The 21371-nt window shown below is 40.0% G+C and overlaps 1 protein-coding gene across 2 annotated transcripts in view; it reads left to right on the forward strand.

Annotated features, from left to right (window-relative positions):
- The window catches only part of cdkal1 (CDK5 regulatory subunit associated protein 1-like 1), a 257896-nt gene extending 236531 nt beyond the window's left edge, over positions 1–21365 (forward strand). The window contains exons 13-15 of one of the 2 annotated variants that reach the window (XM_085176654.1): positions 1119–1202; positions 6000–6164; positions 19612–21365. In XM_085176654.1, coding sequence (XP_085032780.1) covers positions 1119–1202; positions 6000–6164; positions 19612–19764 — 402 coding nt within the window. In that variant the 3' untranslated portion in view covers positions 19765–21365. Of the gene's footprint in view, positions 1–1118; positions 1203–5999; positions 6165–19602 lie in introns of both variants that reach the window. The other variant, XM_085176653.1, reaches the window with a different exon arrangement.
- The last annotated feature ends 6 nt before the right edge of the window (positions 21366–21371 follow it).

Below are 21371 nucleotides of genomic sequence, written 5' to 3' on the forward strand. Positions count from 1 at the left end.
AAATATGGAGAAAAAGGAGCAACTGAAACAGGCTGCATGCCGGGTGATGCATGTGCACATTAATCAAGTCTACCATAAAGAGAAGAGTGAAAATGCAAGGATTTAACACAAGTGGAGCTACTGATCCATTGGTCATTTTTAGTCACGGCTGCCCAAGAAGATGACCTAAAGGTGATACTGGCCAAAGTTACGTCAGAGATGAAGGGATGTATTAATGCATAATTTATACCTGTTAATATACTTAAAATGAATTAGCCGTTTAGGAAATGTACGGGCGTATATATAGTCATGAAGCACAGAAACTGTGATGAATTGATACTTGTTCAAATATGGAAACACTTCCCCCTTTTTGGTAAGAAAACTAGTCCTAAATAGATTTTATTCTTTCCTGTAGAACTTTCAAAAAAGTTCTTCTACTCTTCTATTAATCCTTCGGAGAGTCAACAACATTCCTCCACAAAAATGTGCTTTCTCTCATTTCATCCAACACTAAATTGCCAGATGGGGAGACCTTGTAGTATTTGATTTTCTGATGTCCTGAATAGACTGTTTTCTGTATGCATTTGAATTGCGTGTATTGTGTATAGACTTCTTTTTTTTTTTTTAAATGCAGTTTTCTGAACTGAATAGTGCTCGCCATCTCTTTGCAAAGCACTAAAACTGAAGTGGCTCTGAAACCTTGAGATTTTAATTAAAAGGTGAACGGCGGGCACTAACATAAAACTTGAAAAAAACGTGAAAGAGCAAAGCTTTTATTGAATATTGGATCTCCGTGAATAGAAGCTTGACTGAGGAAGCTTGCTTGAATTAAAACTGAAGAAGAAACGCGGCCTATGTAACAAAAACTGCAACCCCATAGCCAACGCATCTATGCACGGCAGACATTCATAAACGTCTGCTGTGCATGTGTGCGCTGCAGCAGTAAATGTGTTCTTTTTCAGCGAAACTAGCAGTTTTACTGGATGAGCTTAAATCAAACGGCTTTACAGCTTGTTTATTGTGAATGGTTAATTGATGTCCACCTTTAACATAGTCCAATTTTTCTTTTTTGTCTGAGTAAATCCACTGGATAACTTCTTTCTCTCTCCTTTTCACTCTCTCTCCCTCTGTCTGTGCAGGTAGGGGAGAGACAGCATGTGTTGGTGACAGAGGAGTCATTTGATTCCCAATACTATGTGGCTCACAACAAGTACTACGAACAGGTAAGGTTATTGTCCAGATACATTAACAAACGACTCAAGCACAGAATCCATAGATCGTGTTTGTTTCTCACCGTTTATATATCGAATATATTACCTAAATGCAATCTCAAGGAGCCAGTGAGGATAACTGTGAGCCGTGCCTTTGCTGAATTTAATTATTCTCTACAAAATAAAAAAGTGTGAATTTTAGTGTGGTAATATTTTTTTTTAAAAAAGTCATATTTTGATAGTGAAAATTTAATCTAAGTGCACAGACTTATGGATAGCTTGTCTGCTAAAGAACCATTCAGCCAAGCTCTTGCACTGTATGGATCAATAATGCTTAAGATGGTCTCCACATACACTTTCCTCCATAGAAAACTCTAGTGGAAAGGCAAATTAATCAATAATTTAACGAATATGTTTTTTCAGTGTGAAACTTTTCCAACTCTTCTTCATGTCTCAGGACTCGTCACATTAGGTGTCAGATGCTTGAGCTTGTATTGAGTAAACTAGGTTAGTTGTAATATCAAACACACTCACAAATACACACATAAACCCTGCGGTGGTCATGGCAGCATTTGGAGGCTGATAGCAGTAGTACTATTTTTTTTTAACTGTACTAACATTAAGGTCAGCCCTAAAGACATGAACATTCCATCCTGCAAACTCACACACACATATACCTTTGCATGGCTTCAAAGACCCTCTCTCAACCTGTGAAAAATCCACTTTAAAACATCTTCAAATAAATCAATTTCCTCCTGCTTTAACCATCATCAGAAACATGTTTGAAGTTATGCTTTTTATTAGCAGGGAGGGCAAAGGATGGTAATAATTTTTCCTCCCTTCCACTTCCCTCTCCTCCCCTCTTCTCCTCCTCCTTTGCACTTTCTTCTGTAGGCTATAAACTTCAGTTACAAGTGTTCATGTGTGCGTTGCGTGAGTGCGCACTCCTTAATGCGTGCCTGGATTTGTGTATGTCTTGGCATGTGTGTCAGCTGACCGTACTTAAGCACAATCTCTGACCCTCTTGTGTTGAAATATCCATACTCCTGCTGAACATGCAAACACTTTAAACATTTGCCTGAAATAGTTTGGGATGCTCTAGTGCTGTTAAAACAGACTCCACAGGCAATAGTCCCATAAGTCCCGTAAGTGGTGAGGTGCACACTCCATGAATCACACTTGTCTTTTCAGCACATCAAACAGATGTTTGGTATGAATTAGACCGGGAATGCTGGGAAAGGGAACACCTGGAAATCAGTCATCTTCTTCAAATCATTCCTGAAGAATTTTTGCATTTTTATAGCTGTTAGAGCCCACATGTAAGACTACAGTTTAATTAGCTGCCAGTAACTTGTAGTAGGATGTCGTGCTTCCCATCATTTACAAAGTGATCCATAATTTTGCTGCAAAAATAGCCATTTAATAAGTTTGTAACTACAACATTGTCTGATAAAATCAAGCTTTTTTGTCACTTAGGCTACATCCACACTAGCCCGGATAGATTTGAAAATGGTGTTTTTGTCCGCGTCCACACTAGCGTTTTCGGTCGTTTTCACAGAGTTGTGCGTCCACATTGAAACGGGCGACAACGCTTACGTTCCAGTCTTGCGCATGCTGCACATGCGTGAAACGCAAGAAGATTCAACCTGCCACATTTCTGTCTGCCGCTTATTTGCTTTCCCGAAAAATGTCGAGGAAAAGCACAGAGTTTTTTTAAATGGACTAACAATGAGGTGGAGTTGTTGCTGCGAGTAACACAAAAGTACAAAGTTGCAAAAGCGAGTGAGAGTTAAAGAAAGTTAAAGCTATCTGGAGAATGTACAGACTGATATTAATCTTTAATAGGGCTGTCAAAACTGAGAGCAAGCAAAACAACTGCTGTATAGCGCCCTCCGCTATCTTAGTTTAATTGGTCACATGACTGCATCACATGACTAACATGCGTCATTGTTTTAGAAACTCTCCGTTTTCGCTGTCCACGCTGCGACGCGAAAGCACAGTTTTCAAATGTATGCGTTTTTGAGAGTGTTTTCAAAACGCTGTATTTTCGTTGAGTGAAAACACGTCTCAGTGTGGACATGAGGACAAACCGCAGAGAAAACGATGGGTAAAAGTAAAAAAGGCATCGTTTGCAATGAATATGTGATTCTGTTGCCTTTGAAATTGTTGGTTTGAAGACGGGGACCTGGTCTGCAACCGCTCAGTTAGTTGCTGTCTTCAAAGCAACTTTGGTGCATCAAGACGGCAATAAAATTTAATCAGTTTGCTATCAGTTTGTAACTCATTGGTGTCCAGTTTGCAAATGTATGCGTTTTCGAGAGCGTTTTCAAAAAGCTGCGTTTTCCACCAAAAGCTGTGATTTTCCACCATTTCCGTGTCAGTGTGGACGGGAGGCCAAAATGGAGAGAAAACGATGGACGTAGCCTTAGGTGATGTTTATGAAACGAGTGCTCATAAAGCACCGGCTCTTCCTCTTACACGCTCACTTTTATGAGTCTCACTGCAGACACATTTGTTCTGTTTTAACTCAGGTGTTCATTGCAATAGTAGGTAAGTCACAGGAAAAGGGCATGAAAGGGGTCATGGGCAACAGACTGAAAGTTACAACCAGCTTCATTTGGAATCCGTCTAAAACAGAGCGGTTAATAGACACATTGCCAGAGAAAACAAAAGGTGGTGACCTGAAACATAACAGATACATTCAGGAGACATTAACTTGTCCAAAAGGAGCGTTATATGGGACCATTAAGGCAGCTCACTGATCTCCAGTTCATACACATTATACATTACAGATGTTGTGAGTTCAGCCTCACTTTAAGTCTTACCATATTGATCCATACAGATCGAATTATTCTAAAACCTGTGTTATTATTGCTAAAAAGATTGCGTAGCAATAAAAGTGTAAATGGATGGAATAATGGATGACGAGAAAGGGAAGTTAAGGTAGTTGAACTGTAAAAGAAACAGTGAGTTTGAGAGGAAAGGAAAGGACAGGAGGAGGATGTGCGGGCTGAAGGAAATGGGGAATAAGGAAGAGAGAGGTGTGAGAGTGAACAAATGGCCTAGTTTCACTTTTACACCATCAGATGGATATCTATCCTGACGGCTGTAATAGGTACCCAACCCACCTGTGTGTGTGTGTGTGTGTGTGTATGTGTTAGTGTCTGAGTGAGGCAGCAGGAGAGGGGGTTTCCAATGAAATCAGACAAGCTCTTTCATCATTTAATCACTATGTAATGGGCAACGAATGACCCTCACCCACACACACACACAAAGACAGCTATCTCTTCCACAGCCCTGCGGTTTCACCTCTCCACTCACAGTCTGGCAGCTGGTAACTTACACGCACACACACAGCCTCTCTCTGTGGTCAGAGTGTTGAGCAGCAGGTGTGTTGATTGGGCAGACGTCGTGCTGGCTTTGTGTCTGTTTGGCCAGCACTCCGTCTCCTATCATATTTTACCAGCTGGATGAAGGCTGACAGATTAACACTGAGGCAGGCGTGCCCCCGCCATCACACCAGTAACAATCTCTCCTCCAGTTCATGCGCTATTCTCTGCTCAGTCAGTGCCTAAGCCCTGCAGAGTAGTGTAATGGTTAGACGGACCACCAGATGATCCGAGTCGGCACGTCAGCGCCTTGCTTGAAGCCAATGTGTACAAGACATTGAATTCCCAGCATGTCTGAGGCTGATGACCCGAACTCTGATCTGTCCTTGGAAAGGATTAAGCAAAAACGTTACAGGACTTATAGCAGGGACAAGGATCAGTGACATGCCATCTTATTATCGTCATTATTCATTTTGTACATCATCTTTATCTTTAATGATGTATAATAATATGCTAACAAGTTCTCAAACAACTTTTTCAAAGGTTATTGTGTAGTGTCAGATGAAATCCATCTAGGTGGATGGATTTACATCTGCTATTATTCTCCTAAGGTGTTCACAAAGCTTGATAAAAAAAATGATGCCTTCTTCACAAAGAAAGTCACACTTTTGCAGTGATTAGAATTTAAGAAGTTTTTATAACTGCCTGACATCCTTCAAAAATGCACGCACACCAAATCATTTAATTAGTGTTTACTACATAAAACGACTGAATCTGAAAAGAAGAGCGAAGAAAGGGAGTAAATCGGCACGATAATCATACACCGTACATCATTATCAGCTTGTTGACTTTGTAGCTAGTTTGAAATTGTCTTTGAAGGAAAAAGTATTTTCATACAGTCTTTATTTACAGGAATAAGTCATTAAGAACAAATTCCCTTCCACATGAATCCGTAATTATAACTCTTTGTTTTCCCTTTCCTTCCTGCTGTGATCAGCTAAGATGTGCAGTTGCCATGGTGAAATAATAAGACAAACCAGCAAATCCTTCCCTCTGGTTTAGCGCCCAGCTGTTCCTGTACTTGTCGACCTTGAGGTCTTCCATAAATGGAACTGAAAGCACTCAGTTGGGGGGGTTTGTTTGTTTTTTTTCTGCTGTTGTCGTTGTTGGTTTTTATTGTGAAGCCGTGGACTGGCTAAATCAGTATGGAGGCTGACAGATGTAAAGAACCAGGGAACATTATCTGGTGGAGTGGACGGTTATATAGGTCCGCTGTTTTACATCAGTCACATTAAAGTCTTTGAGTTATCTTCCATGTACTCCACAGAAGGTGACTAAGCAGCAAACAACAAAATTGTATCCATTATATTCTACCTTGAAATTTTAGCAATATGGAGTTGTTAGAATTTTCGCCTTAAAGTGTTTTTTATTTGTGTATTTTTTTGCAGTGAAGTCAGTTATGATGTCCTCCGATTTGCAGGTGCTGGTACCTAAAAGGGTGGAGTTTAAAGGAAAGATGATTGTGGTGGACGTCTATGAGGCAGGAAAACACTTCATGAAAGGCAAACCAGTTGAGGAAAGTAAGCCGTTCACTCCTTCCATTGCCATGCCGCTTCAGAAAGGAGAGGTGTCTGGTCTGCTGCAGGTAAGCACATACATGCATGCTTACAGTTACAGTAATTAAATTCATGCCTATATGTGTCATTGTCTTGTCTCATTATGGTGCTATGACATTTTTAAATGGATGCACAAACAGATATCGTCTTTCAAATATTCATATATACCTTGGACAAAAACACACTTGTTCAAAAAATGAAGAACACCAGGTGATCAGAGTATAACACAATATAAGGTAAACTTCAGGGATATCAATGTGTCAGGTTACAAAGTATAAATCACTGTGAGTCCATTATCCCTGCTCTCGTGCAAATAAAAATGACAAGTCCACTGGAGAGGCAAAAACAACACAACTCCCAAAAAGGGAGGTTTTGTGCATGTTGGCTACAGACCAGTGCTCTCTCCTTCTCCCTCCTGACTAATTTCTCTCTACTTTCGCTTTAGGCTAGTGTGTCCATGTGACCATACCTACAGCCCATTCAGGCTGCACAAGCAGACCTGCTCCTCCAGGATTGCACTTCTGCACATGCCTTCACAAGAAGTTTTGTGTCTCAGCACAGTCTCAGGAGTGTGAAGGAGAGCTGAACATGACCATAGAAGGGCACTGAGCCAGCAACAAGGCATGGCATCTGCTGCTTTATGTGATGAGAAACAGGAGGAGACATAAAATGCATGCAGCAGGTTACTTGTGCATGTTTCTACTCAGCTTATCAGAATCGGCCTCCGTGAGGGTGGCATGAGGGTTCTTGGTCCTTTATTATGATCTGTGCACAGGAGTGTTCACTGCACGGTGCGAATATGTACACAGCACCGTATGCTAACACAGTAGGTTACATGTGTGCATGTTACTGAAGAATTTTGTAGGGTTGTGGTAGAGCTCCTCCTGCTCCTCCTTGTACAAAAGAGCAGATTTGGGTCTTGGTGCTTGGTTGATGCACTTTTACAGACCTGTCCAGCTGTTCTTGTGTACAGTATTTACCCCCTATTCTTGAGACTGTGCTGGGAGACACAAAAAGCTTCTTGCGCCAATGAAAATGTCCTACTGCAAGAAGTGGAACACCTGTGCAACGTGAATGGGTTGCAGGTACTTTCCCATAATACCAAGAATGACAAGAAAAGTAACAATGGTCTATGGCTCCAAAGACATTCTCCTTTTTTATTTTATTTTTGGAGGTTTTGTTGTTGAGCCTCCTGTGCAACTGCTGTCACTTTAATTTGCACCAAAGCAGGTGAAAGTGACTTCCAAAGTGTACACATTTATATCCCTGAAGTTTAACTGACTCCATATACTTTGAGGACCAGTGTTCCCTTTTATTAAGACCACTTCACATGATGTGGTACTACTGGTTCCTGTTCTAATAGCCACTTGGTGGATAGTGCTCTGAACAAATCGGCTACAGCATCTTGGGAACAAGGTTTGTAGGTTGCTCTTTGTAAGCTACACTGTAATCAAACTGATAGTTGTCCAAGGTGGAACAAATAGTGAACCTAAGACGGTGAGTTGTGTTGGAAGCAAATGTAATGTGCAGCAGGTACACCTAACAGATAATTACAGTCGCAAAAAAACGTTGAAAATCAGGATTAGGATGCATTCATTGCTCATAAAGTGTGGTGTGGACTTCATCTTACACTCAGTTCTTTATGTATTTTGCAAATCAGATGAAGGTTATATATTGTATCAGCAATAAGTACAGAAATCTTGGTCTGCAAACTCTTTCTTGTGACTATGCATGTATTTGATCAAATACTGCGGTCTTGTCTTTTTCAATTAGTGAGAGGATCTATCTCTCACTCTGTGCACTTTCTTTATCAAAACTATTAAAATTTTGTTTACAACAGGCTATTCAAATTGTGTGCACTCAGCATCTGAGTCAGGTGTGTATTTATGTTTGTCCATAATTTGAATCCATGCTCAGTCCTGTAGTTTAGGAAGAAGCCCCAGTGTATCATCCATGAGATAAGTAATTTCAGATAAGCTGCAGGCCGGCTAAACTGTCTTTTTCAACACACACACACACACACACACGCACATGTACACACAAAACCATGTTAATGTATCTGTTTCACTGCATGTTATTTTTCACTCTGACTAGCTATAGCTTATAGCTCAGGACATGGAGCCACAGAGCAGAATATGATACACTTTCTAATTTCACACTCCATCAGCCTTTACTGCCAGACGTAGAGGGAGGGGAAGAAAGGAACAGACAGAGACATGGTGGGAGGGGGCATGGATGAAGAGGAAAGCAAGCAGAAAGAGAAATGGAGAGCAGAAACTGAGATAAAAAAGAAAGGGAAAAGAAGGATTTCACAGGAAGCCAAGTGGCACGTCACTCAGCAGTAAAAAGTTCAGAAGAGGAGACTAGGCCTTGTAAAACTACTAGCTTTATGAATCCCGCAGGTCATCCAGCACACATGCATTCGCCCCTCACCCAGCTTCATTCTCAAACACTTGCAGTCTTCCAAAAGAAAATCTTACACAATAATCCAGGCCTTATTTTGTTGGGCACTGAAGAAACATGTGGATTGCCCATAAATTCATACACACACATCAGATCACACTTCAACATAGATTAACCAAAATCACCTCAGGCAGCACTAAAAGAAAATGAAAAAACCAAAAAACAACACACCAGTAATCCCTTCAAATGAAACGATGAGCCTGTATAGAGCCAGTTTACCCAAACGTCTACTGGTAACTTGTTTTCTCGAAAACCTCTGTAGAGGAGGCAGTTACACTCCAGCATCCCTGAGCTTGATTAAACTCGGATTCATGGAACTTTGACTCATTTTAACGAGACGGGCACTGTTAGATGTCCATACTTGATCGTTATCACTAAGTAATGGTTAAAAACAAACAGGGCTGCACATATATAAATGGTGTATATAGTGCAACACAGACTAATTGTGGGTCGATTGTGCTAACTTTTGGAAAAATTCACATATTGAATGCCTATTCAGATCCAGTAACAACCCAGCACTCTACCTGCACACTGTTTTTCATGCTTAATGGGCAAATACATATATTTCCAGCTATTCCATTACCCAAGGTGAGAAGGGAGATAAGGTCACCGAGAAGTAGAAGAGAATTTATGTTAAGAGGTTGAGTTTGACACAAGGAAGAAGAGAGAGAATCTTTTGGAATTGCAATAGCTGAATAGGAAACATTGATATTTTTTTTGTTGATTTTTTTAAATATCCCTTTGCAAACAAAACTGATGCTGTGAAGGTTTTTGAGTTTGACTGTTTTGACTGTCTTGATTTGCTGGTACTTGAGCAAGTCAAGGACTTAACAAATGACAACAAAATGTAGAGAATTTATTTGGAGAAGTATTAAATGAACTGAAGGAAGACAACTAAGAAATCAAGCTAAAAGACAAACATTAGTGTTTGTCTTAATTAAATATTGTGTCTGAACTTGAAAAGTTCCGTTTATGCTTCTCTGCTTTCCATGGTGTATTTGCAATTAAGCACTGAGTTATATTAAGTAAAATCTCCAGCGATGCTGACGATCTGCAATCCTGATGACCTGCATTGTCAGCTCTTAATGGTACTGAGTTGCACTTAAGCGGAGCGTAGTAATCGACCTAGTCTCTGGGAAAAACAATAGTATCTGGAAAAGACCGGCTTATTGTACGAGTATACAAAATGTTTTCCCATTTTGTTAGTTGAGTCTATTAAAAATTCCAAAGTTAAGAAAAAACATATTTAAATATAGCAGGTGAACAGTATCTGAAAGCTATATCCTTTATAAATCCACTAAATGCCTGACACAGGACCCGAGAGCTGCATCTGACACTTCACTTGATACAGTTGACCTACTGTTCACTGAAGCCTCATCAGAAGTGGTTTCAAGAAGCCATTCTGTGAGAAACAGCAATGGGGAAAAGGGCTGAGGTAGAAGCACAGTGGCAGCAGGTGGAGTTAGTTATGGAGTGATTAATTAAAATTTGGAATTTTTTGGTTCATATTGTTTTCAATATGTACAAATGAGGTCGAGAGAGAGGTGTAACAGTGAGTGTCTGCAGCTGAGTCCACTGCAGAAAAAGGTGGAGTATGAGAAGAACGAGTGATTGCGGTAAGGCGCATATTCACTCCTGTGTCTTGTGGCAGGGTCTATAATTGCAGGCTTGTGGCAAAAGGAAAAAAAGAGCAGGATAAGAGACGGTGTGTGATGACGTGCATGATAGCTGGATGGCTGATAGAAGGAAAGAATCTGAGCTTTGTCGTTTCATCTAAGATGCAGAAGAGCAATGTAAGGCAAAAAAAAAAACCAAGAAGAAGAAAGTGGCAGATAAGTGGATGGTTGGGAAAAGCGACAGATATATTTGGATGAATGTGGCTTAGTTGCCCAAAATTGGTGAATGAGTTGGTTTAATCGGTGCAGAGATGTGTGAATATATCAACAATATATTACAGTTACGGATGGATGAGTAATGTGTATAAATTAATAGTGATCCAAAAGCATCCCCAAATTGTTTTGCAAAGAATATGCGTCTGTGACGATGCTTTTATGGACCAGATGAGGCAAAATCCACAGAAAACACAAAACCTCTGTTGGACGTTTTGGTTTTATTGTGTAACTAATGCCAAAGTGTAGTAAATTGTGTTTTCTTGCTTTAAACACTGGACAAGAAACACTTTTGATTTTCTACAGAGAGAGGAAGAGCATCACTTTATGTATAGATCTTTTTGTGTGTATCGTTGAACCTCCTGTGGGCCACCTTAAGATCTATAAACTGCTAAGTGTGCTTTTTTTCCACCGTGTAATAAAAAGCATTAAAGACACCATACTTTTTCTTTTATTGAGATGGATCACATCTTCCTCCTGTCTCCCGGTCTCTCGCTCGCTCTCTCTGTTACTCTCTCTACACCTGTTAGTCCTTCATTCACAGAAATAGCACTTTCAACATGAGAGGAAGGACAGTAATGAGTCTTTTGGTGAGACACAATAGCAAAGAAAGCACATCATGGTGAAGGAAAAAGTTTTTTCACCAGTCCTCATCTGCAGACGAAATTAAATGATGGGAAGGGGTTGAATGAGAGACACAGAGAGAGAGAGAGAGACTGGAAAATAAAGCAGAAATGATGGCGAGAGAGTGAGTGAGATGGAGAGATCAAGACTCAGAGAAGCAGCTTGGAGTGCCATATAATAATCAGCTCTTTTCACAGCATATTTCCTCAAGAAGACCAAGAGAATAGAGAGGGAGAAGAAAACTGCTCTGCTCCCTCAAGAGAGTAAATTGACAGCTTGTATGGAAGGCAGAATGTAAAAGGGAGAGATCTGGAGGAGGGGAAGAATCTAGGTAGTGAACAATGTTCCTCCATAACCACAAATTGGCAGGATAACAGAAATGGAGTTGAAATTTGCCAGCTTTTTCTCTCTCTCCTTTACGTTCGATGTAAATTCCCAGCAAGAGAAGGCATCTGGTCAGTTTGCAGTTTTTGAAATACATCTTCTAAATGCAACTAGAAAAACGGGGTTTTAGTACAGAGCGTGTGGGTGGGATTGCCTTTGCTTTGCATCATAGTGTTTATAGTACGTAAACTCGAACACACTTGCATATAGCAGCAGTCAATGGTAAAGGAAAGCTTATACACACATGTTGATTATTATATGTGCACATTTCTAAGCACATACTTGCTTATGCTGTCTCCCCCAGTGTGCCTGGCAGACTCTGACTGGCCGCGGGCTGTATGAGGTGCTTCTTTTACACACACGCAATCATCACATAAACAAAACAGAAGCAGTGGTGATGCACACAGACACGGAGCTCGCACAAAAGTCAGTATTTCTCTGTAGGAGTTCATTTTCCTTTATTTGTTCCTCCGGACTGACGTGCAATTGTTGTGAGTTCTTGCTTTGATGTTGCGTTATCCTCACGTGTTGTCATCTGCTTTGTCAAGAAAGGAGCCAAAATCAAAGATCGGGATGTAATTTTCTGGTCAGGGAACAGTTAATCCTCTGAAATTGGTCTATTTTTAAACCTTATATTTAAAATGTCAAAGGGTTTTGCTTGGCCTTTGCTCCACTTTGTTTACTCTAATAGCAGATCATTTGTTTTGCCTTGAAAACAGCAGGGATCGTTATTTTTAAGCATTTCGTTTAGCGTGTCAAGTTACATTACAGCGGCTCCACTTTAGAGCCAAATGTTACGCCATCAAAATATCAGTCGGGTGTGTTTTCTCTGTTCCAGCCTGACATGTCAGATTGCATTGCAAATCCTCATTGTGCCTCATAATGTTAAAGAGTTCAAACAGCTTTTAATATTTGAACCACGGGTAGAAAAAGTAAATGCAAAAAAGAAATGAACACCTAAATCAGTTTGTGTGAACGAGGAACGATCTGTTCAGTTTACAGCAGTCTTTATGTTTTAGCATGCTTTCATAGCCATAACCAAGCGTGGGCATTGTAAACAAACACCACTACATTTTTAAGTGTCTCATCCATGTCTTGTGTTTTATTTATAAGCGTGTCCTCCTCTTGAGCTTGGTGTGTCATTTCGGTGTTACAGACGCTGCATAGAAAAGGATTACTGATCACCTTTTATCCTATGATGCAATCTTTCTGTCCAGATAGAAAGCGTTTCTTCCAGGATGACAGAGCACAAGGCAGAAGTGGGGGTGGGGGGGCAGAAGGCAATGATTTGATGGCAGTAATATGTGTCAAAAAGTTGTTGATTTATGAGATTTGTCCATTTTTATTTGTATTTTACACAGCGACCCAACAAGTTCATTTACGTGAGAGCTATTAACTACTTTAACCGTTTTCTTTTTTTGGAATTTTAAAACAGAATATACTAAAACCATGAAATAATGCAAGTGGATATATGTAGTGGACACAAGGAATGCAAATTAGTACAAAGACTGAGAGACGTCAGTGCTAAGACAGCACAGTCAAATAGATAAAACACAGGGAAATTAAAGAAATATCTTTATCAAACTGACAACTTAATGTAGCACCAATGATAACTTGAGCAATTGAGCAATCAAGCTACGCTTTCTGACATGTCAGCTTGTTTTCCAACACCACTGACAAGTCCAGCATCTTCAAAAGCTATAAAGCATTGAACAGCAAGGTGGTTAAAGCAGTATCCCAGCCCATCTTTTATTCTGTCTTTTTCTCCCCCCAACAAGAAAACATTCCCAAAACACCACTCGTGCTCCTGTCTTTTCTTTTGGCATGTTATTTTCACCCTTTTCATGGAAACTGGCATATTTCTCTTGTGCGTTCTCTTTTTAGTGCTAGTCTTTTCACTTTAACACGGACCTTTTATCCCACCATTTGCTCATTTAAAATTTATGTGTGTATCTGCAAATGCTATTTTTCTGTTATGTCTGTGTACTTTTCCCAGTACCTGAAAACATGTGCCTCTTCCCCCCGTTTGTCTGTGTGTGACTACCTGCCATGTGTTTGATCAGTCATGTGTTTGCACACCCAACACTATAGTGTAGCACATGTAGTGCTCTTCTGTATTTAGTTACAGTAACTGTAAACTGTGCAAACCATATGTGTTTGTGTCTCTTTGTGAGCAGCTTTATAGACAAGTGTTGTATACACTCTATACAAGCAATGACTGTATGAAGACCAAGATGTGTGTGTCATGGTGTTTTAATGACAAGTTATCATTAGCACTGCAGTGATAGAAGCTGGTTAGGACTTGAGTGTGCGTACCAAATCTCTTGAGATCATTTTGATTAAAGTTAATGTCTATTAGTGTGGTAATTATGTTACAAATTGCATTCCAATACAAATTGTTTGCTTGGACACTAGTCCTTCTGACAACTTACTATACAACAGTGGAAACAAACAACACAATTAAAAAAAACACACACACATAAAAATCACATCACAGCAAACTCTTACCTTTAGTGTTGAAAACACTGTTTTATAGACTGTTTTTAGAATAGAACTGATTAGTTTCCATTGATTGGCTGTGATTTTCTGAGCCATAGTGGGATAAAAGTGAGTCTGCACAAAAGCCAAATACAGTTTGACAGTGACAGTTTTTACACTGAGGGATTGTGGTGTTCAGGCCTTTCTTAAGAGGTTCACTCAAAAGTAATTGGGCAGATTAGCATAAACGAACAAAACACTGAGTTGACTAAGCAGTTTATAAATTGATGGACTGATTGATGTATCGCCCATCAAGAGTCCTTTGGAGGCAAAGGCTACTTTAAGTGTGGCGCTCACTTAAAGGCCTGAAGTGCAGTTATCCACTGTGGAAAGTTGATTTATTGATATAAATGATGACATTTTGACTAGAGAGTATAGATATCAGTAATAATACAATAAAATAAGCTCCAAAATTGATGGCAAAATGTCAAAAGTGAATGGCTAACTTTAACCAAGTTTGAATAGAAGTAAATGCTAAAAGTTGACTAGTAATAGTTTAGTTACAGAAAGCTTGTCAAGAAATAGCATCCTTATCAGTAGTGGTGATTTGCAGACATTTTTTTTAGTAAGAACTACGGTTTCCCCTGGAGTTGGGAGCTTGGCAAAGGCAGGAGGGTCACACTACACTGCCAGCCCTCAGGAGCATAGCTGTTAGTGCTCTAGCTTTGCTAGACTTTCATACATTAGGGTAAATCACTCTTTCCATCTTTGGTTTTAGGTTAATGACCTTTTGGTGAGAAAAAGAAAAATTTGCAATTCCTCCTTTTTCCCCGACTGTCCCTATTTCCTGTTGTAAATACAGCTACAGCACACTGTGATTGTCATTATGGCTTTGTTGAATCAGCCGTGACTAAGGAGCCTGTTACAGTATCTGTTTATACGCGCACACACCAACTTCCGTGGTCTGTGTGTGTCTAGAGTGACACTGACAGCTGGTGAGGATCATGTGAGAAATGTGACCATTGTGCACTGTGCTTCCTGGCTCTCGTGATGTGTTGTGCATTTCACAGTGTGTGTTTTTGTGCGAATATGTCAGTGTATTGGCAAAGGCTGCAGCAGACGCGCAGGCAGATTTTGTTTTAAAAAAGGTGCATATGTGGAACTGGAGCAAGAGTTTTCGTTTTCTTTTTTTTTTTTCCCCGCTCGCTCTCTCTTTCTTTTTCTCCAAGAAACAGACATTTGAGAAGCCTTAGACCTTGAGGGAAAAGTATCTAGCTGTGCTAGCCAGTCTGTACTCCTGGTGTAGTGTTAGATGATTTTCAGGGGGATTATTTTGCTGTGTTTTACTGCTGTGAGCAGAGAGACAGACATTATCTACCACAGGTCTCCACATGTACACACACACTCACTCACAAATGCCAGCTGTCTTTCTCACAGAAATGCACAAACTCAGCATGCCAGCTAGCAGGTGGTAAACTATCACTGAAAGCCACATCTCTTTTTTTGGGGGGGGGGCTCCCTTTCTTGTGCTTCTCATTTCTTCTCAGTTTTTCCTTCTCTCCTCTCTGCTCTTCTGCTCCGCTGCTTCCTACTGTGCTGACACGCACCTACTGGCACTTGGATTTTCACTTATCCCTCTTACTAGTAATAGATTTTCGACTGTAGTGTTCAGTATCTTTTCTGGCACCCCATTGTTAAAAGACACCTGCAGAGAGACAGATAAATAGAAGCATAGAGAAGAAGGTGGTGGACTTGGCCCACAGCATATTTATTTCTCTTGCATTAGTCCTTTACGCTTTATAAACTTCTTCTTTTGTCACAGTGGTAATTAAATATTTACTTTGTCTTGTAACTTTTTCCTCATCTGCCATGTCTTTTCTTTTAAAACCTATCCGTGACAGGAGGATGACCCACGCACGCGCCGTTGCAAGGTGACGGGTCTTTATTGATAAGGGTTTTTTGGGCACACACGCTTATCAGCTGCCCTCTCTACCCGGTGTGGTATGCACTGCAAAACTATCACTACTATCCCTAATAATACTATATTACCATACTAACAATACTTAGTATTTATCTTCATAGAAAATAACTTTATAAATATGATGTCCTGGATGAGAGAGGATGGGCGATCCAAATCTGAATGAGGTTCATCCATCATGATGCAATTCTCACAGTCATGGCAAGTGTGTCTTGCCACTGAGCCTGAATGCACCTTTATTGTTTTCAAGCATCTTTAAAAACAAAACAGCGTATCACTTTGCCATTAGGGAGTCAAGCTGTGATCCTAACATTAAGCGAACATGGATGCGTCAGCTAGACGACTGTTACAGATTCTCTCTCGACTCATTGTCTAAAGTTACTGTAAGCGACTTAGAGATGTGTCACCTAGGCGTTGTCGGTTATAGTATCCATTCACCATTGTGCGCCCGTAACAGAGGAACCCATTCATGACAGTGTGTTCAGGAAACGAGTGGGTGGCAAGGTAGCATTCACAACCTCCAGCAAGTAGAGGGGAGCGAGAGTAATGCGGAGGATAGAGAGGCAGAGGACAAGACACCGTGCAGCTGCTCACTCACGCAGCCATGTGCGTGCAAGACGTGTAGGCGTGCAGCGATGCTCAGTTTCATATGAATGTATAGTGTACATGCAGGTAGGTGTTTGTAGTCAACAAAGTTTGCCATTGTTTTGCTTTCAGTCCTTGGGTAAAAATATCTTAGTATGTTTGTATGTAAAGTGTGAGTTTCTGTAGTCTCTTTTTATTTTGGAATTTTTCTTTGTTGACCTAAAAACAAAAGCTTGAAAGGTACAGAAAATTGGAAACACCACATATTACGTGTTAAAGAGACATGGAATATGAAGATGATGGCGTATATTAAAGCAACGTACATGAACAAGGACATTTGGATCGATTATCTCCCCGTCTTCCTCTTCTTGCAATTTGTTTAAGGCTGAAATTAAAAGCACCACACCGTGAAGGATTATTTATTTATAAATCAATCAATTAATTAGCCTAGCTTCAAATCACACCTAAGGTCTCCGTTCTCATACATTACGATAAAATCATATAAATGTGTAATCAAACAGAATGGTGATCAATGACGGTGGGTGGAGGCCAGGGAGAGATTGGGCTAGTGATTGATAGTCAGTGTTAGTAACTGAATTATTACAGCTATCAAGGCCTGAAACGAGTTTTTGATGTTTTTCTCGCCACAAACTGCATTTTTGAACGTCACATGATAATGTACATTGTTGAAATGTTTCATGCCAAACATGGAAATTGCTAAATCTAACTTTTAAAAAATGCTTTGAATCAGGAGTGGGTAACCTGACTAAAATAATGAGATAACAAATGTAAATGAAGGACTGCACACTGAACATATATTACATATTTAAATATTTAAATATTAGAAATCAGTCTAACGGATAGGTGTCAAACTCTGGCCCGCAGGCCAAATTTGGCCCGCAGCCTAATTACATTTGGCCCGCGAAGCCATACCAAATTATTATTAGAGCTGGCCTACTGGTATTATACAGCTAATATGTATATTGTTTAGTATTAAGCTTTGCTTGTTCCATATTCAGTTTTTCAGCAAAACGTGTTTGAGTCCATAAGAAGAGATTCATTCTTAAATCTGGAGGAAGATTTTTTTTTTCAATAAATATTAATGTTAGCCCGCGACCTTGTTCCAGTTTTGAATTTTGGCCCACTGTGCATTTGAATTTGACACCCCTGGTCTAACGGATTAACGCCTTTTATGAACATTCACAAAATATTGAAACGCTACAATCAAACAGTAGTTGGAGACTGCAGCACGACCAAAACTTTTGCAGTCGTGTGCAGTGAACTTGCACTGTTGTTACCTTTGAAATGGTTTCTTCAACAACAGGGACCAGGTCTGACCACTCAAAGGTGGTCAGGCTTTGCATTCTATCTGTGATAATATAGTTAATTAAACTGGTGAAACTTGCAAATCTATTGCCGTCTATATACAGACATTAAGTACTTGTATTCAGTCCTAATTTTCCCACATATAGTGACTTAGTTGCTCCAGGACAGCAGTTTAACTGTAAAATGACATAACTGTTTGGCAACCTTACTTTTGCATAGCAACGTAATTGGAATACAACCAGTTGGCAACCAGCTAAGTCGAGTCCACTGCTGCAGAGATGTGGTGACGAGTTGGGCTCATCCGTGCAGGCTGACTCAGACTAATGGCAACATGTTGGCAATCTGTCTCAGATTCATTGCAGTTGGTACAAATTGGACTGAGATTGTTTGGAGACTAGTTTCCTCCCACCGGGTCACCTCTGCTGTCATCTTGCAATCATCAGTGTTTTCGCAGAGGTTGAGTGTAGCAGTAGTTGTGTTGACCAGAGGTTTAGGGTGTTAAGGTCTGAGCCATATTGTATATCACCATTTTTATCAACATCAAATTTACTAACATATTGCCAATTGTCTGATTATACAGCACTGTATGTGCCACTGATGAAGATCACTGCAGACTTAAATAACAGAACCAGACTATCTGTAGCCATTTGCTTCAGCATTCTTGGCTTAATGCTTCCTCTTATTGATTTTAGGAAGTTGCTTTGTTCTTGATTTTAGGATATTGATATTGTAGGCTGAATTGATAGCTGTAGCAGAGCAGTATCATTTCACTGTAATACAAATGCAGTCACCGTCTTTTTACCACAGTCTTGCTTCAGCCGTGCTGCTATAACACCATCACATCAGTCTTCTTTCCTCATGTCAATCCAGGCTTCTCTAACTACATAACAGTGCACCTTCTCATCATCAGCTCCATTCAATAGACAGCACTCTGCAGTAATTGGATCACTACAAAACTGCATTAACTGCTTACACAGAGATAATAGCATCATAATTGAAATGCACTCATTTGCATAAGCAAATGGCCAGTTTTATGAATGCTTTCATCCGCAAAGTATTAAAACAAGCACTGCATTTTAAATTCACTTTATTATTGTTTTCCTTTCTACATGAAACTGAGTTCTAGAGAGGAAACAGATGGAGAGAGACAGAAGGTGTAAGGAAGAGACAGCAGTGAGCAAGCAGAGGAAGTGATAAATCCCTGTCATTATCATCATGCCAGCATACCAGCATCCATAGATATATTTCAAAATGTACGCAGTAATCAACACGTATGATCTATGAATGGATTTATTTTTTTTATTTTTTGATATTTCTTTTGGGGCTTGCCTCACATCTGTCCAGGAACTGCAGTTAAATTATTTAGTTGGCTGAAGTGTCATATTCAAAGAAATAGCTTGTGTGCTGTGGAATAGACTCAAAGACAGCTGGGGTTTGGTCCTTAAATGCTCTTCTTTATCTTCTTCACTGTGCTGTCAAGCCTTCTTTGATTTGTGACTGTGGCCAGCTGATTTATTTTAAAGATGATTCCACCATAATTATATACATATACATGATATGAACCGCCTCAGTATCAAGCTCTCTGTGTGTCTGCATAGGAGATGGGTTTTCACATATCACAGATGATGCTAAAATTAAATCATTTAAACTACCAATTGTTATAAATGGTGCAGAAAAAACTCTCTTAACTCTCTGATTTGTGTTGGGATTCTTTTTAATCTGCTTGTTTTCCTCCGACAGGAACAAAAGGTCAATGGCGTCCATGTTTCTGCTCCCACGCCTTCTTTGTGCACCTTCTCCATTGGATCTAATAGTCTGGACAGAGAAATGCTGAAGAAGATTGGGATCGGGCTTGCGCTGGCAGCAGTCATCTTGGCTTATATTGTACAGAGAGTGTACTGAACAATGACTGTTGTGTGCGGTCTTTTTTATTGTAATGTCAATACCTTCTCTTGGCAGTCTATCGGCATGGTCAAACGGCTTTACCAAACACCTTTTATACCAGTCTTTTTGGTACAAATAATTCACCAGATTTAGGAGTTCATTTAGAATATTTTTTTAAGTGCTGATTACTTGTGACAGTGACAGTAGAGCCATTTCTTGCTTAGGAAAAAGGTAAAAGTGTGTTTTGTTTAGTTCTTACTGATGGCTACTGATGCAGCTGTTACACAGATATTCAGTTGATCATACATTCAGGGCTTTACCACCAGTACGAGAGTCTGATCTGTCACTCTGCATCCTTTTAAATTGGACCGTGATTAAGCTTGGTTTATTTCATTTCGTGAAACTGAGTGATGATCTGCGTTATACTTTGATTAAAGTGTGTACAACTTCTTTTCACAGTATTTATTTTTGAAAGTGAGACATGAACATATTTTCAGAAAATAAATGTCATTTGTGTTGTTTTAAAATGTTAACCTTATGTTTCATTGTTCAAGAAGTGCTTTGTGTTTAGAGTTTTCCACAATAATTCATAGAATATTTGGCAGAGATGCCAGGCGAACGATTCTTACTGCTGGGATTCATTTATTATTGACACGCATTGTGTCACCACGCACACATTTTACAAGATGTAGTTGTTTGCTTCTAGCATACAAGGTTCCCTATATTCTCCAATAGGCCACCGTCACACAGGTCTAGAGAATGGTGAGAAACCCTCTGGCAACCACAGGCTGCGATAGAAAAATCCCCCACCAGTTGCCAAGTAGTTGCTGGCTGTTGCTGAGTGACATTGGTTGCAAAGAGGTATACAGTCCTGCACATCCTTGTAATTTCTTTGGTAACCAGCAAGCAGCCATTGTCACCTGTAGTTTCCATGGAAGATACCAACTTGTCTCCAAACACACTCTAACTGCTTGCCTAGCAGTAGTGAAACTATAAAAGTTGCTCCTTTTAAACCTGTTGGTTAAAAGAATAAAGCACAGCTTTTACTTTGCATCACACTTTTTCCCACTTTCACTGCAGCTCAGCGACTAGATGGGGAGTGTTCCGGACATCAATCTAATGCCCGGATAAACTATAGGTGACTAGCAATCTGCTAGCAACCAAAGCAAAGAGGTTTTTGTTGCGGCACCCTCTGCAAACGGCAGGGAATACACATTTTCCCAAGCAATCTGTAGTTCCCAGAGGGTTACCAGTTGGTCTCTAGGCATGTGTGGCTGACTTGCAGTGGTATCTAGCTGATTTCCTGCCATGCCAATCTAAATAACGAGAATGATTCCACCTCCATCATTGATTCATAGGGTTCATAATTCACATGTGGACAAAATTCAAATAGTTGGATAGCAGCAGAAATCTCAAGTGCACCGATATCATACTACTGCTGGATTTTACCAAAACTTGCTTGTGTTTTTTTGTTTGTTTAGTTTCCCCCCCTTTCTATAATTCCAGTGTAATTACCCTCCAATACAACTCTCTATAGTTAGATTTTTTTGAGGGGGGTTGTTGTCCCAACCATCCAGAATTATTAAATAAAGGATAAAATCCATTTGCCATGAGTAAAACTGCCA

The sequence above is a fragment of the Neolamprologus multifasciatus genome, chromosome 11 (genome assembly GCF_963576455.1).
Source record: "Neolamprologus multifasciatus chromosome 11, fNeoMul1.2, whole genome shotgun sequence".
Taxonomy (NCBI): Eukaryota; Metazoa; Chordata; class Actinopteri; order Cichliformes; family Cichlidae; genus Neolamprologus; species Neolamprologus multifasciatus.